Source organism: Conger conger, chromosome 13 (assembly GCF_963514075.1).
Source record: "Conger conger chromosome 13, fConCon1.1, whole genome shotgun sequence".
NCBI classification, from domain to species: domain Eukaryota; kingdom Metazoa; phylum Chordata; class Actinopteri; order Anguilliformes; family Congridae; genus Conger; species Conger conger.
This window is the reverse complement of record NC_083772.1, coordinates 43,513,211-43,539,932: the sequence shown is the minus strand read 5'-3', so window position 1 is coordinate 43,539,932 and position 26,722 is coordinate 43,513,211. Positions and strand designations below refer to the sequence as shown.

The 26,722-nt window shown below is 42.3% G+C and overlaps 1 protein-coding gene across 1 annotated transcript in view; it reads left to right on the top strand.

Annotated features, from left to right (window-relative positions):
• Nucleotides 1-26,722, top strand: part of LOC133107820 (latent-transforming growth factor beta-binding protein 4) — a 90,195-nt gene that overhangs the window by 42,982 nt on the left and 20,491 nt on the right. The window contains exons 10-25 of the mRNA XM_061217023.1: nt 2,283-2,411; nt 8,030-8,155; nt 9,391-9,516; nt 9,603-9,722; nt 11,174-11,293; nt 11,749-11,868; nt 11,983-12,102; nt 12,195-12,314; nt 12,797-12,916; nt 20,838-20,957; nt 21,553-21,672; nt 23,589-23,708; nt 23,840-23,959; nt 24,317-24,436; nt 25,957-26,076; nt 26,195-26,314. Coding sequence (XP_061073007.1) covers nt 2,283-2,411; nt 8,030-8,155; nt 9,391-9,516; nt 9,603-9,722; nt 11,174-11,293; nt 11,749-11,868; nt 11,983-12,102; nt 12,195-12,314; nt 12,797-12,916; nt 20,838-20,957; nt 21,553-21,672; nt 23,589-23,708; nt 23,840-23,959; nt 24,317-24,436; nt 25,957-26,076; nt 26,195-26,314 — 1,941 coding nt within the window. The remainder of the gene's footprint in view (nt 1-2,282; nt 2,412-8,029; nt 8,156-9,390; nt 9,517-9,602; nt 9,723-11,173; nt 11,294-11,748; nt 11,869-11,982; nt 12,103-12,194; nt 12,315-12,796; nt 12,917-20,837; nt 20,958-21,552; nt 21,673-23,588; nt 23,709-23,839; nt 23,960-24,316; nt 24,437-25,956; nt 26,077-26,194; nt 26,315-26,722) is intronic.

Genomic DNA, 26,722 nt, shown 5'->3' with positions numbered 1-26,722 from the left:
GACAAATGTTTGCTTGGTTGGAGCACTATTCAGTAGGTACTGTATATGCATTAGGTACTCTTTTTTTATCTACTATTTTATCTATTTTTATGACTTATATGAATTCCCGTTTATTTACCGTCTTTATTTTAAAATTTACTTTAAAAAATATTTCTGTTTTTCATGTATTATAATTTTTTGGCCCCCCACCAAGACCTGGGCCTTGTTGGCCTATGCAGGGATATGGAGTGAGGTATCATGGTTGCTGGTCACGGTTGGTTGCCTTTCTCCGTTTATGTTTTTCTCTGATAGTCACGGGTTATGATTTGCTCATGGTAATTCAGTGTATTACCTCGTCATCACCCATCCCGCTTGATTTATTTCTGGAGCGTGAGCGGTTCACCATTTCCCTTCCGGCAAAAACGGCTTTCATTATTCCATAAATGTTGCCAAAAAAAACCAGGCCAATCCGAAGGAAAGAATTCTATTAAACAACACAAAGGTCTTAATCACTCAGGAAATTACGCATTTTCAGCATAATGCAAAGCCTTGAAAAGCAGGCTATTTTGGCAGTGCTTCTCCCCTCCTGTTTCCACCATTCTTCCTCTTTGTTCGGGTGAGCTAAAGTGCGAGCCTTCAAGGGTAGAAAGCTGGGCGCGTTACAATAAATATGGAGCCTTTTACTTTAAGATTTCTTTGTATTTTTTTTGTAAGTTTTGGTCTGGCACTAACTTCAGAGGTTTCTTCCACAGTGGGTGGCACTTAGATGGCCAGACCCCTCCCTCATTTGTGTGTTGTGACGGTGTCAAAGGAGCTTGGCCTGATGTCTTATAATCTCCACAAAGGGCTGGTTGTACTAGAACAGGCTGAGATTGAACAGTGCTACCCAGGGGCAACATGTGTACCTCATGGGCAGGCATTCAACACCTGTGTGTAGGTGTACCCCCACTGACCCCTACTGACCCCTACTGACTTCCATGCTCTTCTGGCAGAAAGACCAGAATATGAGAAGAGTACTTTCAGAACTACAGTTTGTTCCCCAGTGTAAAATCATTTGCATTCCTTACTTTCATCAAATGATTATATCATGGCAAGAATGTGCCTTTTTTCTTTCCCATTTATGTGACTGATATAGGTATCCTGTAAATCCTATTCTTTTTCTAATCCACCATTTATCTTCAAAGTACTGATGGTTTACTGCTGAGATTTTTGCCCATTTTATTTTCCAGGTGCAGATCCATAAATGTTCCATAAATTCATTGTATATCCATTGGGCTCCATCGTTTTCCTTTTCCACTTTGCTTTTTGCCAATTGTGTCTGCCAAAAGACTGGAAGCTGTGCTAGAAATGGGACACAATACAATCCAACAGCCATTTGGTCACAGCTGTATCCAACAGCCATCTGGTCACAGCTGTGTCAAATCTATCCAACAGCCATCTGGTCACAGCTGTGTCCAACCTATGCAACAGCCATTCACAGGTTCAGCTGTATCCTACCTATTCAACAACTATACATAGAAAGGCCATTCAGTCACGCAGCCAAACCTGTTCCTATACCCATTCATTCACAGTCCAAATGCACTTTGTTACAGACTATGCCTTCATATTATAAGTGAAATTAAGGGGAGATGTTGATGGATTCCAGGCCATAGTCCTTATGCACAAGCATGAGTCATGGTTAATACCAGAGGCACTGCAGAATGCTCTCCTAAGTACTCCAGAAGAAACTTCCAGACTTTTTCACAAATGCTTTCTGCCATGTATTTTTATCCAATCGCCATCTGTTCTCGCCGATTTAGAACTTATACTTATGTTTATATTTAGTTACTAGATTTTTTCACTGCACATTAGATTTCATTAACATGCAGTACTGTATCTCAGGGATCTTCAAGTGGTTTCAATCCGAAGCGGAATAGTTTCATCTGCATATTTGTGTTTACACATGTGATTTGTTCCCGTTACATACCATATTCCCTCCCGAAACAGCCGCCTAATATTTAGCTCATCCTAGAGCTCTGCTCAACTCCACATCCTATGGGCCACCGTGTCTGCAGGTATCTGCTCCTACCATGCACCACACCACCTGCATTCACTCATTATTTGACCTGCTTGGTTCAGATAATAAGCTACTTTGTGAAATCAGGTTGTGTTGCGATCGGTTGAAGCAAATGTCTGCAGACACTGCGGCCTGCAGGACGTGGAGTTGAGTAGTGCTGTGCTCAACCATAGGAACGTGGTGTGAGGTGTATGAAGGGAGAAGGGTCATGTGAGAAGGGAACTCTGTGTGTGTTTTTCTCGTCCAGCTCCACGTCCGTGTGAGGCCAACCCCCGGATCTGCGGGTTTGGTCGTTGCGTGAGTCTGCCAGACGGCAAACACACCTGCGTCTGTAACCCTGGATACCAGCTCAACGCCCAGCAGGGGCGCTGCCAAGGTGAGGCCTTCTCGCACTTCCCAGGTAAAAATCAGGTGTCACATACATTATATACATTATATACATTATATACACTCAGTGAGCAATTTATTTGGTCGCAATTTATTAGCAACTAAATTCATAAATGCATAAAATCTTATAGAAAAACACAATTTTTTGAGTGACCATCAGTATGGCTTTGGAGTTAATGGGTCCACCATGATGGCAGGGACGGAACTGGTAGAAGAGATATCTACTGCAATGGACAATAAGGAATATACTGTGGGGGTGTTCATAGATTTTATAAAAAACATTTGATACTATTGACCATGGCTTATTAATGAACAAACTGGAGAGATATGGTATTAGAGGGCTAGCATACTCATGGTTAAGAAGTTGTCTAGATGATGTACAAATAAATAATATTGCATTCAAATTGTTGAAGGTTACTTGTGGGTTTCCACAAGGGTAAGTGTTAGGCCCTAAATGTTTATACTGTATATAAATGATATTTGAAACATGTCTAAATTGTTCAAATTAGTTTTATTTTTTGACGACACTAATTTATTTTGCTCTGATGGATGGATGGAGATGGATTGATATTAACAAACTACCATTGAATTTAACTAAAACAAAGTTTATACTATTTCGTAATCGGCAAATCAATAATCAAGTAAAAATTATGATCAATGATGTTGAAATAGAAAGAGTGTATGAAAATACATTTTTAGGCGTGATAATGTTACGCTTGGGGCCAGAAACCCAATTGCAGACCACAGTATTCCAAAAAAAGTTGTCTTTATTCAGTCCAAGGGTACAAGCCAGGTAATCAGAGAGACACAGTGCCAAATCGAGAAGCAAAATGGAAATCACAAAAACAATCCACAGGTCAAAATCCAGGAGATCAGAATGGCAGAGGTACAGAGGAGTAGGCACAGGGGCGTAAGCAAAGCAAGAATCAAAAACCAAAAATCACAGGCAGACAAAACAGAAGGGAATAAGCAAAACTCAAAGTCAGGCAAAACGGTGTCTCAACAGTCTCAAAAATTGCAGGCTTTCACACATCGGCTCTGGAATAATTGATCAACATTCGGACAATGTGAAGACTCAGACTGGGGCTTAAATACACAGAGGAGTGAGACAACCTGGGTGGGGCATGGGAGTGAGGGCGGCCTAACAAATAGACATCAGGTGACAAACATGAAAGGGCACTCATTCAATAATGAGGGAGGAACGAAAAATCCAAAAAGAGCAAAACCAGACAGAATGACAAAAGGGCAGAGGTGGAGGGAAGGGAGGCTAGAACCAGGGGGAAGGAATACATGGGCTCGGAACTCGGAAACAGGAAGAGACAAACTAGCAAAGAGCAACTGAAAAGGACAGGTATAAATACACAGGGGAGTGAGACAACCTAGGCGGGGCTTGGGAGTGAGGGCGGTCAAACAAATAGACATGAGGGGAGACACATGAAAGGGCAATCATTCAATAATGAGGGAGGAACGAAGATGCGGGACTGGATTCACAGGAACTCACATGTAACGCAAACGGCTCCAGATTAGGGAGTAGACAATTGCACAGACTTAAGGAATGTAATGATAGTTAGAGAATCAGTGCGAACACTTGACAGAATGAAGGCAGGCAATCAGAGAACCGGGCGGTGGAGCTACAGAGCCGTGCAGAAATAGGGAGAATGTTAATTTACATTACATTATTGGCATTTGGCAGACGCTCTTATCCAGAGCGACGTACAACAAAGTGCATACCCATAACCAGGGCTAAGTGCGCTGAAAGACCCTAGAGGGAAGTACAATTTCAATTGCTACCCGTACAACAAAGATAAGGACCAGGGCCTATTTTTTTTTTTAAACAAACTGGCTCAAGCACTAACCCTTGCTGTTCAAATTAGCAATTTAAAATCAAACGTTACCGCGTCTAGAGGAAAATCTACAGCGATACTAGAACACCTGGTTGGAATGATGCACTTACTGACTTAATATGTTAGTTACATGATTACAACTATAAATACCCAAAACTAGTGAATGTTAGTTGGTTAGTTAGATGAACATAATAGTGTGTTAATATAATTAGTACTGTACAAATTATTTGTTAGTCGGGATTAGTGGATTATTGCTATCTACAAACATGAATGGAGAGAAAGCGGGAAGCAAGTAAAGCAAGACAAAGAAGGAATCGTGGGAAACCTGAAAAATCCCAAAAACACCCGAATAGTGAATCACGCAGACAGGGAAGTGTCTCGGGCTCAGAACTACATAAAGACATAGACATCACAGGGGAAGAAGAGTGCAATGAACAATGAATGTAAACAGAAAGCATGCATGAATATTAATAAAAAAGAAAAAATGGAAAAATTTTAAAGTTACAAAAACACAGGATATTACAGATAATTGATGGCACACATAAATAAGTTGGATGGCACACATAAATCATGTAAAAACAAAAATGTCTAAATACATTGCAATATTATTTAAAACTAAAGATATCTTGAATCAGAACTCACTATATATATTGTATTCTCTAATAATTCCATACATTACCTACTGTGTGGAGGTATGGGGAAACAAAGACCAACACTAATCCAGTTTTCATGCTACAGAAGAGAGCTATAAGAATTGTAAATCAAGCTGATTATTGTGAACCAACCAACAAATTATTTATGAACACTTATGCTTTAAGATCTTGTCTTCTATTTGCTCATACAACTGCACAGATAATGTACAAAGCACAAAATAATATGCTTCCTAACTGTATTCAGAGGCTGTTTGAAGAGAGCCAGGATGAATTTAGGGGAGTAGGTATGTTTAAAAAAAATAAGGGTGAGGACAAATATAAAGCATAGATGTATATCTGTGAAAGGGGTTTACTTGTGCAATATTTGTGACAAGGAATTAAAAATGTGGTACCCATTGCAAATTAAAAAAATGTTTAAAATACGGTGCTAAACAAATATAAAACTGAGGTATGATTATTATTTTGTATGAAACATTTTGAACTTGTTTTTGTTTCTAGTATGTTTTGTTTTTGAAAAGCCTAAACCGAGTAGTGAAAGGGTTGAATATGTGAATATGTAAAAAGGGTGTAATAAGCTAAAGCTTCAGCCTACACCTTTTCGGTCAATATTGTTATTCATTATTTCTATGTGCATTCATTCTGTAAATATTGTTAATAAGGACCAAAATAAATAACTACTACTACTACTACTACTACTACTGCTGCTGCTGCTACTACTGCTGCTACTACTACTACTGCTGCTACTACTACTACTACTGCTGCTGCTGCTGCTACTACTGCTGCTACTACTACTACTACTACTACTACTACTACTACTACTGCTACTACTGCTACTACTGCTGCTACTACTACTACTGCTACTGCTACTACTGCTGCTGCTACTACTACTACTACTACTGCTGCTGCTGCTACTACTGCTGCTGCTACTACTACTACTACTACTACTACTGCTACTACTACTACTACTACTACTACTAGTACTACTGCTACTACTACTACTACTACTACTACTGCTACTAGTAGTACTACTACTACTAATTTAAGGTGAGTGATCACCATGTTGAGTTTAGTCAAGTTTGAGTCAGCTAACCCTCATATTACATTTCAGCTTTTATTGTCCATGAAATACTGGATATGTCTGTACACAAAGTTGATATTGTGGGTCAACTTGGGTCACTGGAGTTTTATGGTCAACTTAATGAAATGCAAATAAATGCATTCTGTACCTGAAAATGGTTACATTAGTTTGGTTGAACAGTTATACCAAAATCTGACTATTTATTTGGAAAGAAAGATATAGCATTTCAAATAAAGCGATGTATCTTGTTTTCAATTTTGCAAATGGCCGGATGAGACAAATTATTTGAGTGTGCTGAATATATTTACACTGTGTGCGGGCCGATTTGACTTGTAACATAATGGATGTAACTATTTTTCCAGCATAAAATGACAGTTAAAGAGATGGTCCACAGCTGTACTCAATGTTCCCATCCTGTTCTTCATCCACTTCAACTCAATCTTCTGTGATTCAAAAGTAAATTCCTCATAAAAGTAATTGTGAGTTCCGACAACATCTGCTATTGTCTGTCTGTGATCTGCACAAGATGCATGGGGTTTAAAAAGCAGTGTTAAATTATGGCAAACCCAGATCAGTCAGAATGCACAATTGTTCACTTTCTCAACAGATGTTGGCAAAGAGTGAGAAGCCCTGAGCTAGGAAGGATCTAGAAATTATTTGGGCAAAGAAAGAAATATGACAAAGGGTCCCTCCTGTGCAAAATAACAAACACACACCCACACACACACACACCCACACACACACATGCACACACATGGCCCCTAGTTTTGGGGGTACTTTCTCTAGCTTTGCCCGTGGTCCAGAGCCCTCTCTGTGATTCTCAAAGGTGTAAATCTTGTTAGGAACATACAGTTAACTCTTTAAAGGGTAATTACACCCTAGAAGCATGTTCTGCTGCAGATAAACTTTAGAAAATGCTGTGCACTCTGGCCCTGCCCGAATACCTTTTCAGGGTATCTCAACATTATGGACCATAGATGTCAATCAGATATCCAGGTGGAAAATTGTTGACGCCCACAAATTTGTCTGTTTAATTCAACTCATCTTCAAAGTCAGCAAGCTTGATGTTACGGATCTGAAACAGAGAATCTCCTCCATGGTACTTTCTGTACTGTGATCCTCTCTTGTCTATAACTCTTTCTAAACTTTCTCATCTTGAGTTCCTCAATGGAATTATGACTAAGGGAATACTATAGTCAGATGAGACCAAAATACATACTATCAACATGGAACACTATCAACGGCAAAAACCTCATTCCGACTGTCATATATGGTGGTGGGTAGCATTGTTTTCCTCTGCAGTCTTGACTACTGTCTGTTCTGGCTTCCTGGTGGTGGAATGAACTCCCCATGGAGGCCGTTCAAGCCACCTTCAAGCGCAGACCTCTTCCAGCTGCACCTCTCCCTGTACCTACCTCCCTGTAAACCTTAATTGTTGTCTTTACTTGTGTCATTAGGATGATACCGTTGCTAGTTTTGTTTGGCTAGGTAAGCAGTTTATTCATACATTTGCGTGTTGCGTTATTATGATAAAAAATAATAAAAATTCAGACGATCAAATAGGCCCTAGTCCTTATCTTTGTTGTACAGGTAGCAGAAGAAATTGTACTTCCCTCTTGGGTCTTTCAGCGCACTTATCCGTGGTTATGGGTATGCACTTTGCACTTTGTTGTACGTCGCTCTGGATACGAGCGTCTGCCAAATGCCATTAATGTAATGTAATTGTGTAATTATCACAGTATGTTGACGGGTGTTAAAAATGTTTTGATTGCAGCCTTATTCACAAGGGAAGACTTTGTGGTTTCAGCCCTGTGTTGTTGATGCGTTATGTTGCGTAGCACGAGGTGCTACTAGAGATGAATGTGTCTGAGGTTGAATGTATCTGAACCCCCTGCACGGCCGTAAACCTGCCGCTGCGGGCAGACGGATGCTTTCGTCTGGGGGGGTTGCGTGTGGACGCTCCCTCCTTCTCTGAACGGGGTATCCCCATCGCTGACCACTGCCCCCTCTCCTTTCCCGACCGTCTCCGCAGACACGGACGAGTGCAGGAGGACCCCCCCGCCCTGCGGCGGGGGACAGTGCGAGAACACGGAGGGGAGCTACAGATGCACCTGTCCCACGGGATACAGGCCCGGGCCCCATGGCACCAGCTGCATAGGTACTGTTCTTCCCCAAACGAGAGCGCACCCCCTTCCTCTTGCTCAACGTGCACACATTGCATATGCCAGGCGCGTTTCAAGCAAGCGGCCAAAACTGGTCACGCTTGAGATGCAGTTGTTGAAGCGGTACAGTTTTGGAAGATGATGCTGTCAAACATTTTTATTTTATCTTTTGAGCTCTGTGCGCCCCAGTTTTGACTTATTTTGGGCTAACCCAGTGAACATATCTGGGTTAGGAGTCCTTATTCTATACACACCTATAGTACTGCAACGTTAACAAAGGCATATTATACATCTACTGCCCCCTCAACTGAAGTACACACATATACTGCATACAAGTACTTCCACAGCTATCCCCAATATCTGCTCACTTGCACACTCACACACGCACAAATACACTCACACACACACACACACACTCACACACGCACAAATACACTCACACACACACACACTCACACACTCACAAACCCACACTCACACACTCACAAACCCACACTCACACACACGCAAACCCACACTCAGACACACGCAAACCCACACTCACACACACACAAACCCACACTCACACACTCACAAACCCACACTCACACACTCACAAACCCACACTCACACACACACAAACCCACACTCACACACACACAAACCCACACTCACACACACACAAACCCACACTCACACACTCACAAACCCACACTCACACACTCACAAACCCACACTCACACACACACAAACCCACACTCACACACACACAAACCCACACTCACACACTCACAAACCCACACTCACACACACACAAACCCACACTCACACACACACAAACCCACACTCACACACACACAAACCCACACTCACACACACACAAACCCACACTCACACACTCACAGAGACTGCGCCGGCCCCAGTCATTTTTACCATAGCTTGTTCATGCTAATCCACAGGCATCCTCTTTGATGAATTTGTGATAGTTTTACTGGATCGGGGCCCCGGTCTGGCTAGCGGATCTTCCTCCTCAGCTTGTGCTTGTGTAGGCCTGCAGGCAGCCTCTAATTTTGGCGAAAGAAGGCACATATACAGGGGCCCTGGTCAGCATCTGCCCTCCAGTCTGTCTTCCCTACGGTTCTCTCTGCTCAGACCACCTGGCTCAATCCCGAGCTGAAGAGTAGTCTGTGTAATGTACTCTGAGACGGTTGTGTGTGCTTCCCCCCCCCCCCCCCCCCCCCCTCCTCTGCAGATGTGAACGAGTGCGTCCACTCCCCCCGGATCTGCTCCGCCGGCCAGTGCCAGAACACGCCCGGAAGCTTCCGCTGCATCTGTCCGGCCGGCTTCCGAACCAACCCGCAGCAGACCCAGTGTCTCGGTAACTGCGCTCGCAACCCCTCAGAGCGCGTTCGCCCCGCGACACATCGATCGTTTGCCCTGAAATACTCCCTTTTGTTTGTGCAGATATAGACGAGTGTCGCCTGACCCCCACCCTCTGTACGAACGGCCGCTGTGAGAACACCCTGGGCAGCTACAGGTGTGTGTGTTCCTCTGGGTACAGGCTCCAGGGCACCTCCTGCACAGGTGAGACTCAGTGCTTACCTCGAAGTGGTTAAAATTGATGTCTTTTTCTTGTTCTCCTGTGCTGTTATTCTCCAAAATGTGCTTTATGTAAATTTTCTTTTTCTGTTTTTTGTTTAGAAGACACTAAACAATGATGATATTTTGTGCACTGTAGGTCTCAAAATATATTGATACAAATACTGTATATTTCAATGTTTGCCTTGGGGTGAAGCAGCATACTATATGTAAATGGTTGGAATTTATATAGCGCTGTACAATTGATGCTTCTCATCCACCCATTCATACACACACACACACACCGACGGCGATTGGCTGCCATGCAAGGCACCGACCAGTTCATCAGGAGCAAATGGGGGGTTAGGTGTCTTGCTCAGGGACACTTCGATACAGCCCGGGCGGGGGATCGAACCAGCAACCTTCCGACTGCCAGACGACTGCTCTTACTGCCTGAGCCATGTCTCCCCATGTTGTCTTCCATTTTAGAATACATTTGATATGTCATTTAAAATAGCACATTCAAAGTTTAAAAGTCACAGAATACTGATGGTTTGTGTGGTTAGTGGGCCAACCTGTCAAAGTGTTTCCAATGTAGTGCTACCAGATAACACTACTTTTATTCCACTTCCAGAGTGGAGTATTAGCAAAGTTATAATGATATTCAGGATATACAAAATTGTAGGCAAGGTCAAGTTCCTTATTGCTTTCATAAAATGTATTCATCCATAGATCCTCGTTGGCTGATAATATGCTGTTTTTTGTTGACTATTTACAGCCGGGGTTTGGTCCTGATTTTAAGGCGAAAACAAAGACATTACTATTGGCACTGATAGGAAGGCTGGATAACAAATACAGCAAACAGGAACAGAGCCATCCTTTTTATAAAGAATAATCAGCCATCTGACCACAGTTAAAACCATTGTTTATAATAAATAAACAAGCATAATGTCATTTTAGGCTACAAGTTAAGTTGACTGTAAAGGTGTTTCAGCATTAATTCTTCTGATAATTGTCTGGGGTAGCTCTTCTGCCAAACATATGTTGATGGGAAGCAGATTGCAGACGCAGGTCAGTTAAAGCTGGCTTCGGTTCACTGATGTTTTGTGAAAGTGACAGACGAAGTGAAAAGGGGATGATTAGTCAGCACAATTAGTCACGGGTGTAACTAACCCCCTGTAAAATACACAACATTTCCATGCAGCCATGACCAGAGATACGCAGATGTGTCTGATTTTCATTGTTACGCCAGACCCTTTTTGCTTGATTGGAGTAATTGATTGGGAAATATGTCAAAGCGCCTGTTATTCCAGATGTTAAACAGCTGTGAAAGGCGGATTCCTCAGGCTGGGGAGTTTCGACACCCTGTGTGCCCGCGTGTGAACGCTGTGCGCGCGGGTCCTGTACGAGCCGCTGAGCGGTACTGCGTCTCACGCGGCTCCTCTCTCCCGTCTCAGACGTTAACGAGTGCGAGCGGCCCTCGCAGTGCCCTGGTCAGGAGTGCGTGAACGTTCCGGGCTCTTACCGCTGTGTCGCCTGTCGGACGGGTTTCGCCCTGCTCAACGGCAAATGCTCAGGTGAGTCGAAAGCAAAAAAAAAGGTCTGTTCTTCAGGTGGGTTTGTCAAGTTCAGCGATACCCTCCCCACCTCAGGGTTCGCAGACTCCAGTCCTAGAGGCCCACAGAGGTCCATATAAGTTCTTTAATGGCTTACGAGTTCACATACAGTAGCTTGCTTCGATGGCCTAAATTGTCTTGTGAATGAAAGCAACTTACAAAAAACCAGTAGAAGCCAGGCTTCCAATGTTTATCTAGTTCACCTGCCTGTAGCCCCTCGTTTCTTCCTGAAGGCATCAGCAGCATTGAGATTGACGGATCCATTCCAGTTCAAGTCCATTCTGATTCATAAGCAATGTGGTACTGCTGTATGAAATCTCCTCTGCCTACACAGAGACTACACAGGATTAAGCCATGTTTTTTCCGAAATGTGAAGCTTTCGTGAAGCTGGATGTCACGGTCGTCTTTTTCCTCAGACATCGATGAGTGTCGCAAGACCCCCAACCCCTGTGCCAGCGGGCGCTGTGAAAACACCCCTGGCAGCTACAGGTGTGTGTGCCCCACAGGGTACAAACTACAGGGTGGCACCTGTGCAGGTAAGACTCTACACGCTTTTTCATTTCTCACCAACGCCCAACATACCAGTGACACGCGGGTACAGTGAACTCAGGATAAGCCCATTTCCTAAACGTGATATGTTCCTGTTTCAGACATTAATGAGTGTGAGGACCACTTGCAGTGCCCTGGGCAGGAGTGTGTGAACTCCCAGGGCTCTTACAGGTGTGTCTCCTGCAAGCCTGGCTTCCGGCTTCTCAACAGGAAGTGCTCAGGTAGTGCACGCTTCAGCGGCCTATTCCCATAGCACTGGAGGTCCCTCTTGGTTTTTGTCACAGCAGGTTCTCTCTCTTACCCTTCTCTGCAGACATCGATGAATGCCAGCAGACCCCCAGCCTCTGCACGAACGGGCGCTGTGAGAACACCCTGGGCAGCTACAGGTGTGTGTGTTCCACTGGGTACAGGCTACAGGCCAACACCTGCACAGGTAAGCCCGTTCTTTTAAGGTAGTAGTTTCACAAACATTACTTGTCAGAGGCTATCACAGTATGTACATTAGCCGGGATGGTAGCCGTGTTGACAGCAGTCACTGAGAAAGAAGGAATTCCAGCCCTGACCATAAAGACTAAAGAGTCTGAAATCGCAGAATGTTAATTAATGTTATATTGTCAGCCAACGTAGATAGTGGTTGTTGTCCTTATAGCAAAATAGTCTAAACGCATTCCAATTGTCCAGGGTACAAACCATCCATTGCATGTTGTTTGTTGCTGTCGCTGGACTATACACTGGCCTCAAGACAACTGGTTGGATGATGATGATTAGATGATTTGAGTTGTGTGACACAGTAATCTCGGGTGGCCACCATTGCTGTGTTAATGAATCTTTTGGCCCATTCCTCTTCTTGGTCATATACTGAGCCACTCTGCAGTCTCCCAGAGTATCTACTGATATTTCTCTCTCTTGTTTCAGACATTAATGAGTGTGTGGACCCACTGCAGTGCCCTGGGCAGGAGTGTGTGAACTCTCCTGGGTCATATAGGTGTCTTACCTGTCGGCCAGGATTCAGCTTGCTCAATGATAAATGCTCAGGTAAGTCTCACAGAGACCGATTCTATACCCTGTTGTCCAAAAATCCACCTCTGAAATGGTAAAAATGTGTTACTAAATCCACCGTTCATATGCTGATAGTGGGTGCTCACTACTTCACACCGTAGGTCTGGATGTCCATAAAATTATATTTTCTAACCACACAGTAACTAAACTGCCACCCCTATTTTAAAATACACATGCACGTACAGTGGGAGCCAAAATTATTGGCACCCTTGATAAATATGCCCAGAAAATGCTGTAAACTAGCATAAGCTTTATTTTCCAACATGTGTAAAGCAGTGTAAGGGTGTCAATAATTCTGGAGCCTGCTGTATCATCATTGATTATGGCCAATCCCAATCCTGAGGGTGAATGTGAAGGATCCAAAAGGATAATCATTACCCATCATTCTTTCAATAAACAACAAGGATAGGCACATGTGTTTTAAAATAGGTGGCCTACTGTATTCACTGTGTGGTTACAAAGTTTTATGGAGATATATACCCACTGTGTGGTTATAAATCACAATTTTATGGAGATCTATACCCAGGTTATAAATCATAAATTTATGGTGATTCAGACCCACTGTAGGGTGTAGTGGATACCCATTGTCAGAAGATTTTATAAGATTTTATTTACCTTTTTAATCATGGATTGTTTGACAACTGGGTGGATGAATGCAAATGCTTTTGAATACCTTCTGTCTAAATTGTGCTTCCAGTGTTATCAGAAACTAGTACTAAAACTGATGAAGCTGCATTTTTGGGGATTTGTTGTTGTTCTTTCAGACACAGATGAATGTCGCCAGACCCCCAGCCCCTGTACGAACGGGCGCTGTGAGAACACCCTGGGCAGCTACAGGTGTGTGTGTTCCCCTGGGTACAGGCTCCAGGGCAGCTCCTGCACAGGTGAGACTGCTTCTTCTAAATAATCTCAAAAAGGAAGCTGTTTCAGTGAGTAGTGGTAGAAGTTTAATATGAGAATGCTTGTACTTTAGATTTACTTTAGATGAGCGATGGTGTATGTGTCTAAAGACATGTTTATTTTTAGGGCAGTGTGGTTTTTGTTACAGTCACTCCTTTTTTCACAGTGCGATTTTCAGTCACTAACAGGATATACCGTTTGAGACCGTTGAAACTCACGGTTCCATCTGTGTGACATAATTTAAGATGCCATAGCAACAACAGTACCTTATTTTGTAACATCTGGGTGGGAAAACAGACTTGCGGGGACCTCACCTTCTCTGCACTTTGGAAATCCACACACTACAAGAAATGTGGTAATGTCAGTGTACTTTTCACGGCAAGGGTCCAGCGAACCAAATGCATAATAGTTTCTAATTCTAAAAACTTGCCAACTTGGAGAAACGTTGATGAGAATGTTGTTTACTTAGAATTTCTCTGGAGAAATTATCATTGTTGTCCGTTCTGCTGTTGCATACTTCTACAAAAGTACTTGTACATAGAAATGCTATTACATGTATAGGCACACTATGAACACTATGAGATCATGTACAAGCTTCTCTTACCAGTAACCGTAATGCAGTTGCTAAGTATAGGCTACTCCCCATCCATGCGCAATCAACTACAGTATAACTTCTGTCCAGCAAGGAACAGCTTATGGGCACATTATTGAAGTGAAGAATGAAAAGCATTTCAGCTATTGAAATTATGTTTCCAATGGTGTATAGTTTGTTAGGCTTGCACAAAACAACACAGCATTTGTTTGCCTGCATAACGAAACCATAGCATTTTCAATAAACACACAGAGACTGTCACGCTTCTCTTATTGAGAACAGTTGAACTGGCAGTTAGAACCTACCTTTCAAAAAAGCTTTTCTAAAATGATTTACATAGACTCAGCAAGCTAGTTATATCTAGATATTTCTTTACAGGTGGACTCTGTGTGGACACAGTAGGAAGAATAGCCTCCTCTAAATAGTAGTAGTAATGTTATAAATCAAAAGACAGGTTTGCTTCAACTGCATGTTTATATGGTTCTCTGATTTCACATATAGCTTCGCCTCAGCACTACAGTCACAAAGTTCCATGGTTGAACTTTATTTATTAAAACTTGATGCTCTAGTCTGTTGACAGTAAAGTTGAGCATTTTGGCCAGGCACGCCAGTGATGGGTTTGGCATCAGTACAAGGCCACTCATGTTGAAAAGTATGTCATGCCTACAGTGAAATATGGAGCGTTGAGGTAATGTGGTTGTGTTGTATCTTGGGGCTGTTGTTTAGGCTCTTGTTCATTTGTTGCCTGCAAATTAATTTGTCCGTTAGAAGATTATCCCAAGCATACTTCAAAATGAAGAAACAAATGCTAAACTGACTGTAAAAGTTCTGTGTTACAATGGCCATCTCAGTCTCCAGACTTGAATCGGTCAAACATTTAATGTTTGAATTAACCATCTGTGCAGATCAAGGATCTGAAGCACCAATGTGGTCTCTACTCACATAAAGTACTATTGAATATGAATTCGCAATTTTGTCCTTGCAAAGGGAAGGCGCAATGTACTGAAAATGGGTTGCAATAAAACAAACTCTCTGTGTCGTACAGATAATATGAACATGACCCACAAGGCATAACTGAATGGATGGGATATCTGCTGTCATATACAGTATGACAGCATGTGCATGTGCAGTCTCCCAGTGTATCTGCTGATATTTCTCTCTCTTGTTTCAGACATTAATGAGTGTGAGGACCCACTGCAGTGCGCTGGGCAGGAGTGTGTGAACTCTCCTGGGTCATACAGGTGTGTCGCCTGTCGAGCTGGCTTCAGCCTGCTCAACGATAAATGCGCTGGTGAGTCTGGTGCGCCTGGATGTCTGTAGTAACACTTGAGCGCACTTCTTTGGTCTCCTCTGTGCTGAATTTAGCTAAACATTTTGTTAATACTCAGTGAATTCCATCTGTGAATATTGTAACGGCAGACTGCTTCTTCCCTGCCCTTCTGCAGACGTGGACGAGTGTCGCCAGACTCCCAGCCCCTGTACAAACGGGCGCTGTGAGAACACCCTGGGCAGCTACAGGTGTGTGTGTTCCCCTGGGTACAGGCTCCAGGCCAACACCTGCACAGGTAAGACACTTCCCTAACAGTAATGGAATACACTGCAATATGATGTGTTTAATGTATGTGAACTTTTGTAAAATATAATGATAGATACAGTAGTGTGCAGTGACGATTACACATTTATCACAATGAACAATCCAAGTACAATTCAAGTATTTATTTCATGTGATATTGGTTCATGTAGATGAAAATAAGTAAACAGAGAGCTCCTTCCGTCATGCCATCATGCTTAACACTGTGACACTGCTCAAAGTTCATGTTACCTTAAATACTGGAACAACTGACCATCAGAAGTAATTTTGCTGAATAATATTGCTTCAAACCAGTTTAAACAAATTGTTTATCATCAACAATCATGGAATGAGACTTCAAACATACATTCATGCTATGCAAAAGTAAAAAGAAAAAATTGTGACACCTTTCATTTTTTCTAAAATAATTATTTTTTCAGTGTTTCTGTTTATTAGCCATACTTTTACCCCAATCTAATTGTAATTGTGGGAATGTTTTTTTTTTTTTTGTCATTGCCTACAATAGTATTGTTCAATACATTTTCACCAATTTTTATAGAAGTAATATATTAGGACCCCTTTTAGACAAACGTGGTGGTGTATAATCACCACGGCACACTACTCTTTATTTCACAGCAGTCAGCGTTTGATCTGGGCTGCAGCTTTGGGAACAGTGTAAAAATTACAATAAAAAAGTCCTGCATGTACTGGTGTAATATTTTGTATATTCACCCTTATTTTGCCAAGTGGCAATATTTTTGATAATATACTATTTTTCTGTATGTTTTTAATGTACCTGTTCCAATTAGTGTGCCCACTCACACTCTTCCTCTGTGAATAACCTACACTCAGATCACCCACTGCTGTCATATACAGTACAAGCCACTGTACAGTCTCCCAGTGTATCTGATGAGATTATCTCTCTTGTTTCAGACATTAATGAGTGTGAGGACCCACTGCAGTGCGCTGGGCAGGAGTGTGTGAACTCTCCTGGGTCATACAGGTGTGTGGCCTGTCGAGCTGGCTTCAGCCTGCTCAACGATAAATGCGCTGGTGAGTCTGGTGCGCCTGGATGTCTGTAGTAACACTTGAGCGCCCTTCTTCTTCTCTGCGCTGAATTTAGCTAAACATTTTGTTTACATTTTTAACACTTAGTGAATTTCATCCGTGAATTAAAAGAGGCACGGTCATGCCTCTGTTAGATAATGTCTGAACCACACTTGCATGCAAAACACGAAAATCGCCAGCCTCACCGTTTTGCTGTTCTGGGACCAATATATATAAAAAATTATGTCTATTAAAAAATTGATAGGCAGATGCGCTATTCCAATTAATCCAGAAAATCTCAAAAAAATCCATTTGGTAGTTTTTATTAAAAAGATGAGTGAAAATATTATGTCTGTTAGCCAGAGACTCTATAATGTAAGGCGCAACTGCAAGCCATGCGCCTCACGGAACATACGGATTACATATTGCCAGAGCCATATGGAGCCAAAATGGCGGAACGGAAGCAATGTCACTCTAGTGAAGAACTTAACGGCTCTGCTGGGTGTGAGCATGATGAAGTCACCCAGAAATGTGAAAAGACTACCGCTGAAAGCTTCATCGTTGTACACTATGCTGGGCCAGTGGAGGAGGGCAGAGGTTATCTGTTTCGTTCCTACACTTCGAAAAATGGGACAGCTAGCTATGTTATTGTCCTGAAAAGCATATACATTCAACCAACAACAGCAGAATAGTTGTCACCGCCAAGCTTACAAAACGACATTGCCTTAATGTAACATTACCTCCAGATTTGCAGCTATCAACAGCTAGCACATCTTGGCATGAGGCATGATATCTTCTCTGTTCATTCTCTTTCACTGCCCGCCACTTCATTAATGATATGGATAGCTATCATAGCTAGCAATATAGGCAGAGCTAGCTAGTAACTGTCTTTGATCATGCTGTAACGTTAGCTAATTTGAACAGCAGAGTTAGCCAAAATTTGTCACCTATGGTTGGTTGGTCACGTGGCTAGCTAGCAAACATATATTGAGCTAACCTGTGTAGTCAGCAGCTATTTAAATGATCTTGTGATGGAGCTCCCCAAAGCCTAACCATAACTATTAGTAAATGAAAAAATAACAGACCCTCAATCACAATGAAAAAAAGTCTTACTTTCTTGTTTTTATCTTCGTTAATATGCTCACCCAACCCTACATAGGTTTCACCACATGCAGTGCCATATAATTCCAATGGAGGGAAGAAGGGTGAAACTGATGTAGGATTAGATGGATGCATTTTTAAATATGGCAGGTGGCCTTTATTTTTTTAACGTTCTACATGTCCTGGAGCACCTGTTAAGATGTGCTCATGAACACCACTACGTACCAACATATTTAAATAATGAAACAATGCACCCAATGTGCCCAATGAGGGCCCAATGAGCTTACAAGATTTCCATTTTCATTTAAAAATTGGACTTTTGAATGCAATTCACTTACGATTATCTGCTTATATTAGTACACATATCATATAATTAAATATTAAGTGTTTATAGACAAGTTTATACAGTTTAAAGTGTTTTTAATCATGAAAAAACTGGTTTAAGCGCAGGTAGGTTTCATGTTGTGGTTGATTGGTGTATGTAACACACTATATTTACTTATTACAGGCATCTTTATATTAGTGGTCACACTAATGCAGTATTCTGCATGATATAAGCAGGGGAAAAATAAAAAATGCAGATTCAAATATATCTTGCATTCCAAGCAAGCAGCTATTTGAGGATAACTTTGTCGTATTAAAAGGTGCTGATTTGAGAAGCTACAGCAACTGCGGCTGACCCTGTGGAAATAATTGCTTCCACACACACACTCACACACACACACACACATATACAGACTGTGTAAATATCTGAATGTGTTTCTAAGCCAATCAGCTTTCGGTATCTAGCATGTGTTGTAATTAGTATCATAATATTTACATGGTCCTGGGTATTAAGTTATAGAAAGTAAAGCAAATGCATCTCTTTCATCTCTTCTCTTTTTGCGCTTGCTTAGTGACCTAGCTAACTAGTTGGTTTAAAACAAACTTCCACTTGCAATGGCACAAGCCAAACGGTAGCTGAAAATAATCTAAACTAAATAAATAATCTATTTGTTTGTTGATTCAAAGATAATATTTGATTGAATCCTCAGCGGCCTGCCCAGTGGTACATGTTGTTTGAAGTAGACCACCATAGTTACAGTACCCATAGCAGGTATTAATGCATTGTGTGTTGGAAGCCTTGTCAGTGCATAGGTCAAGATAATGTTCTTGGCGCTTCTGTGAATTTCCTGTCTTTTTCGGCTTTTGCCAATCATTATCTCTTCTTTAAAATGTTGTTTTTGGGTTGAATTTCCTGTCTTTTTCAGCTTTTGCCAACCATTATGACATTATCTCTCACTTTAAATGTAGCTTTTGTGTTGAATATTGTAACAGCAGACTGCTTCTTCCCTGCCCTTCTGCAGACGTGGACGAGTGTCGCCAGACTCCCAGCCCCTGTACAAACGGGCGCTGTGAGAACACCCTGGGCAGCTACAGGTGTGTGTGTTCCTCTGGATACAGGCTCCAGGGCAGCTCCTGCACAGGTAAGGCACTTCCCTAACAGTAATGGAATACACTGCAATATGATGTGTTTATGTGAACTTTTGTAAAATATAATGATGGATATATTCCACAGCAGATGGATATATTTCACAGCATTATTAAAAAATACTGTATGTACTCCATTATAGGAAAGGTGTGATCATTTGTAAATTCATGCTCATTTTGCCAAGTGGTAATATTTTGATAATATACTATTACTTTGTATGTTTCTATTGTACCTGTTCCATTTAGTGTGCCCACTCCCACTCTTCCTCTGTGAATGAACAGAGGAAGAGTGCACTCATCCAAGTGCTAGTATAGAAGTGTGCAGGGGTACAATACACATCAGCATTATGCTGAATATACAAACAAAGGCTGTGTCTGAAATCGCATACTATCTTACTATTTAGGATGTCAAAATAGTATTGGTATGTCTGAAACCATAACTGTATAAAAGAGTGTGCTAAAGCTACCCAGATGACAGTCTACAGTTGGTGAAATATCAAAGTATGTGAACACTGGACACTATTCTGGCACAAGTATCCCACAGTGTATTGCGCTAGTTCACGACCCAGGCAAACAGAAGGGCGGTGTTCAAACCAAAGCACTGAAATAGTTGAACAATTTGAATGCAAGTACTACTTTTAACTTTGCTTAGAGGAACATAGTTTAAATCAATGCATTTATTTACATTTTAAATCTTTTTTTCTGTTTTCAATCATCAATGCGCACTATGTTTATAAAGTGTCTGCATTTTATCACAATGTAGTGTGTCCGAAAATACATCTTACTTTTGCTGGTATACTAAAGCCACCTTATGTACGCCAAATGACAATATACATGGATAGTGTGCAGTGTGTAGGGTTTGATTTCAGACCCAGCGAAACAGAAATGACTTGGTGTGGACTGTCTCCCAGTGTATCTGCTGAGATTATCTCTCTTGTTTCAGACATTAATGAGTGTGAGGACCCACTGCAGTGCCCTGGGCAGGAGTGTGTGAACTCTCCTGGGTCATACAGGTGTGTGGCCTGTCGAGCTGGCTTCAGCCTGCTCAGCGATAAATGCGCTGGTGAGTCTGGTGCGCCTGGATGTCTGTAGTAACACTTGAGCGCACTTCTTTGGTCTCCTCTGTGCTGAATTTAGCTAAACATTTTGTTAATACTCAGTGAATTCCATCTGTGAATATTGTAACGGCAGACTGCTTCTTCCCTGCCCTTCTGCAGACGTGGACGAGTGTCGCCAGACTCCCAGCCCCTGTACAAACGGGCGCTGTGAGAACACCCTGGGCAGCTTCAGGTGTGTGTGTTCCCCTGGATACAGGCTCCAGGCCAACACCTGCACAGGTAAGACACTTCCCTAACAGCAATGGAATACACTGCAATATGATGTGTTTAATGTGTGTGAACTTTTGTAAAATATAATGATAGATACAGTAGTGTGCAGTGATGATTATACACTTAACACAATGAAGATAAATCAGAAACCAAGTACTATTCAAGTATTTATTTCATGTGATATTGGTTCATGTAGATGAAAATAAGTAAACAGAGAGCTCCTTCCTACACTGCAATACAATGTGTGAACCTTTGTAAAATATAATGATAGATATATTTCACAGCAGTCAGCGTTTGATTTAGGGTGCACCATTGGGAACAGTGCACTTGGCAAAGCTATAACAAAAATGACAAAACTATAACTATATGACGAAAAAATACTGTATGTAGTCCATTATATGAATGGTGTGATCATTTGTATTATCACTCTCTGGTCTTCCTCTTTGGATGAACTACACTCAGATCACCCACTGAGTGAAATTAATATTGTCTGAATATGGATAATTTAATTATTTTACTCAACTAAAACATGCACACATCCCAGTGATAGTACAGAAGTGTACAGAGGTGCAATACCCATCAGCCTTATCATCTACTTCCTCAGACATCGATGAATGCCAGCAGACCCCCACCCTCTGTACGAACGGGCGCTGTGAGAATACCCCCGGCAGCTACAGGTGTGTGTGTTCCTCTGGGTACAGGCTCCAGGGCAGCTCCTGCACAGGTGAGATGCCTTCATTGTTAATTTAGTCTTCCACTTTGCAATAAATTAATTCTTAATCATTTTATTCTGAAACACGGTTTGACAATCAGTTAAATTATGTGAAAATATGATTAATGTATTTTAAATGTATCTAACCATTAGAATTTAAGGTTCTCAGCCTTACTGACATTTTTACAAACATGAGTCATAAAAAATGTGTCATAATGTTGTTTATTGGACACTAAATACAGTATACAGTTCTGTGCAAAAGTCTTAGGCAGGTGTGAAAAAATGCTGTAAAGTATGCTTTCAAAAATAGAAATGTTAATAGTTTATTTTTATCAATTAACAAAATGCAAAGTGAGTGAACAGAAGAAAAATCTCAATCAAATCAATATTTCGTGTGACCACCCTTTGTCTTCAAACCAGCATCAACTCTTCTAGGTACTTTTGTAGGGATTTTGTAGGCATATAGTCAGGTGTGTGATTAACAAATTATACCAAACAGGAGCTAATGATCATCAATTTAATATGTAGGTTGAAAAACAATCATTAACTGAAACAGAAACACCTGTCTAGGAGGGTTAAAACTGGGTGAGGAACAGCCAAACTCTGCTTCCTAGGTGAGGTTGCTGAAGACAGTTTAATGTCAGACGTCATACACCATGGCAAGACTGAGCACAGCAGCAAGACACAAGGTAGTTATATTGCATCAGCAAGGTCTCTCCCAGGCAGCAATTTCAAGGCAGACAGGGGTTTCCAGATGTGCTGTCCAAGTTCTGTTGAAGAAGCACAAAGAAACGGGCAATGTTGAGGACCGTAGACGCAGTGGTCGGCCAAGGAAACTTAATGCAGCAGATGAAAGACACGTCATGCTTACTTCAGTTCGCAATTGGAAGATGTCCAGCAGTGCCATCAGCTCAGAAATGGCAGAAACCAGTGGGATCCAGGTGCACCCATCTACTGTGCGGAGAAGTCTGGTCAGAAGTGGTCTTCATGGAAGAATTGCAGCCAAAAAGTCATACCTCTGACGTGGAAACAAGGCCAAGCGACTCAACTATGCAGGAAAACACAGGAACTGAGGTGCGGAAAAATGGCAGCAGGTTCTCTGGACTGATGAGTCAAAATGTGAAATATTTGGCTGTAGCAGAAGGAAGTTTGCCGAAGGGCTGGAGAGCGGTACAAGAATGAGTGTCTGCAGGCAACAGTGAAGCATGGTGGAGGGTCCTTGCAAGTTTGGGGCTGCATTTCTGCAAATGGAGTTGGGGACTTGGTCAGAATTAATGGTCTCCTCAATGCTGAGAAGTACAGGCAGATACCTATCCATCATGCAATACCATCAGAGAGGCATCTGATTGGCCCCAAATCTATTCTGCAGCAGGACAACGACCCCAAACATACAGCCAATGTCATTAAGAACTATCTTCAGCGTAAAGAAGAACAAGGAGTCCTGGAAGTTATGGTATGGCCCCCACAGAGCCCTGATCTCAACATCATCAAGTCTGTCTGGGACTACATGAAGAGACAGAAGCATTTTAGGCTGCCTACATCCACAGAAGAACTGTGGCTAGTTTGTCAACATGTTTGGAACAACCTACCTGCCGAGTTCCTTCAAAAACTGTGTACAAGTATACCTAGAAGAACTGATGCTCTTTTGAAGGCAAAGGGTGGTCCCCTTTCCCCCTCCAGTTCTTGCAAATGCTCTTCCTGTGCGGCATCTGAAATGTTCTGTTTTGGCCGCATTTTCAGCATCAACTGGACCTCGTAAACTAATAAACTATTAACATTTCTATTTTTGAAAGCGTTCTTATTTTCAGCATTTTTTCACACCTGCCTAAAACCTTTGCATAGTTCTGTATGTGTGAAGTTTAAAATAAAAGAAATAAAAGTCTGCATGTTTATGTGATGGGGGTTGGTACTGTCATCTTTTTCCTCAGACATAGACGAATGTCGCCAGACCCCCAGCCCCTGTACGAACGGGCGCTGTGAGAACACCCTGGGCAGCTACAGGTGTGTGTGTTCCCCTGGGTACAGGCTCCAGGGCAGCTCCTGCACAGGTAAAATGTTTTAATATTTAAAGAAAGGCAATCATTTATTTGCTCATGTATTTCGAAGCTTTGCACTATTCAAAAATATTTTCAGTATGTTCCATTTTCCTCATAAGTGTTGACTTCAACATTCTCCCTAGACGTCGATGAGTGTAACCAGACCCCCAGCCCCTGTACAAACGGGCGCTGTGAGAACACCCTGGGCAGCTACAGGTGTGTGTGCTCCCCTGGATACAGGCTCCAGGGCAGCTCCTGCACAGGTAAGATCAGCAGTTACAGAAATGCTCAAACCAGCCCATCTGGCAGCAACAATCATGTCACAGTGAAAATCACAGAGATCAATTTTTTTCCCATTCTGATGGTTGATTAACTGAAGCTCCTGACCCATATCTACATGATTTTATGCATCGCACTGCTGCCACACAATTGGCTGATTAGAAAATTGCATGAATAAGTAGGTGTACGGGTGTTCCTAATAAACTGCCCAGTGAGTGTTTGTTACTCCATCCAGAACACAAGGCGTGAGGATAGTCAGAATCACACTTAGCTGCTTTTCATAGCACTGGAGTGAGGAGGTTAATGTCGTTACAGTATGTGCCTTTGTGTGCCTTTTCTAGACGTGGACGAGTGTGAGAATCCGCTGCAGTGTCCCGGCCAAGAGTGCGTCAACTCTGAGGGCTCGTTCAGCTGCTCGGCCTGTAAACCCGGCTTCAGCCTCAGAAACAGGAAGTGCCAAGGTGACCTTTCCCCCTCCAGTTCTTACAAATGCTCTTCCTGTTCTGTTTTGGCCATGTTTCCAGCATTGACAGACAGACAGAAATCATAAATTATTTTTCACCACTTAACACTTATTCACCGTGTATCACAGGATCCGCTGGGATAAGTGTGTAAGGGAGCAGGGTCGGAGGGCCAAACGCGACCGAGTTGGGTTCTGCAAGCTACTCGCAAGACCTGAGATAACCTTTTTTTTCCCACGGGGTAAACAATAGAGGGACTTAATAACTCCCCAGAAATTCGCCAACGAAGACATGACTTAAATCCGGTCGACAAGTTGAATCTGATACCAGCGAGGAGAAGATAAATGATACGTAAACTCAGACTCTCGTCTTACTGATTACAGCGGACGTAAGGTCAGACGAGTATGAGATAGGTACCCTATAGCCTACTTAAAAACGGGAACCGCAAAGTGACCGCAATAGACAAACAAGACATCCCGTCTCCTATTCCACTGACAAAGCGGGAGCACTGGCCCTTACACTAGAATACACAAAAGCATTTACAATTTAATTTGACTGAGGAAGCAGTCTTACCGACATAACATTATAATATGTGGACGAATAGGCAATGAGAGAAAGCGTTCGGAATAAGGGTGCAATAACCTCAAAACTCAAAACACTTGGCGTAGACCGTACGAACCTGCGAATGGGGTCTCAAACTCCCAGAGGAATCCCATCTTCCCACGCTCCTGTGTCTAGCATTTGTGCACCAATTAACATGTGAAGGTGTGACTCATTACCCCAAGATGACAGAGAATTGCTAGGTGTTTTGCTCCCATAGACTCCGTAACAACTGGTAATTGAGAATAACATGCTGTTGAGAATGCAACAAGCAGGCCCCCGACTCAGAGAGAAACAGGGCCTAAAATGCACACAGCCATTATTACCAATCAAACCACATGCGGCAGACAATTGTGAATCAGTCGTCCCAACGAGGGCATTGATTACCATCGCCATTCATTGCCAAATTGAAATTCATTACCAAAATAGGCAGGAGTGCAACATTACTGCTCACTGCATGCTTTTTTTGTATTGGTCCTTTGGAGACTATCTTTGTTACAGTTGTAACATGGTGATTTGCATTTTATACAGTCAGCCTCATGATTGTTTACTGTGAACCAATTAGAATGAAACTGAAGTAAATACCCTCTTGGGTAAAATGATGTACTTTCCATCAAGGAGAGTTGCTATTATTACCCTATTTGTACATTTAACAAGACTATGCAATATACCATTGCTTTCCAGAGGGGTTTTTTTGTTTTTATATTCTTTTATCTTTGTTACTTCTGAGCATATTTTTACCATCAGATTTGTGGATTCTCCCTTTAACTGGTGTAATCTGAAATATATTGTGCCTTAATGACCAATTTAAAAGCAAGAAGAAAGCCCTTTATTAGTGTGGTTAAAAACGGGTGACATGGCAACAGCGGGCCACCACCGCTCAGTTCAAACACACAGTTCACCCCCCCGTTTCTCCGCAGACTTGGACGAGTGCCGGCAGGTCCCCCCGCCGTGCGCGAACGGCCGCTGTCACAACACCGCCGGCAGCTTCAGGTGTGAGTGCCTCAGCGGGTTCAGGCCCCAGAATAACACCTGTACAGGTAAGGCCGTTCTCCTGGGGCGTGCCTTCCAGAGGGAGACTCGGTCAGCCTCGGCTGTGACCGTAACCAGGCGGCTGGGGTTTCTGAACCTTTGCGGTCGACGCTGCTCCCGTTTCAGATGTGGACGAGTGCCAGGACCCCCTGCAGTGCCCCGGTCAGGAGTGCGTGAACTCGGAGGGCTCCTACATCTGCATCCCATGCAGGGTGGGCTACACCATGAAGAACAGAAAGTGTTCAGGTGATACAACCCACCCAATGTTGAGATTAAAAAAAAAAATCTGCACGCCAGTCCTCACCTTCATAGTGCAATGCAAAGTGATATATGCTTACTCCGTATATATCAGGTACTTATTGTGTAACTATTTTGGTTTCAGAGGTACTATGAAAAAGGCAAGAAGATGTATTTACATAGTACTTAGGTACGGTACTTACATAGTTTGTTTCATTATACTTACCACTGAAATCAAAGTAGTTGCAAGTAGTTACTAATTGCAGAAGTAGCTGTGTACTTTCGCAGTACGTAAATACAAGGTCATTCACAGGCTGTGAAATAAAGCGTTACCCAATACAATAGCTTTGACACTGAGCCAAAGATTATCACCACTTTAAAACTGTGAATCAATTTTGTGGGTGGATTGAAATGTGC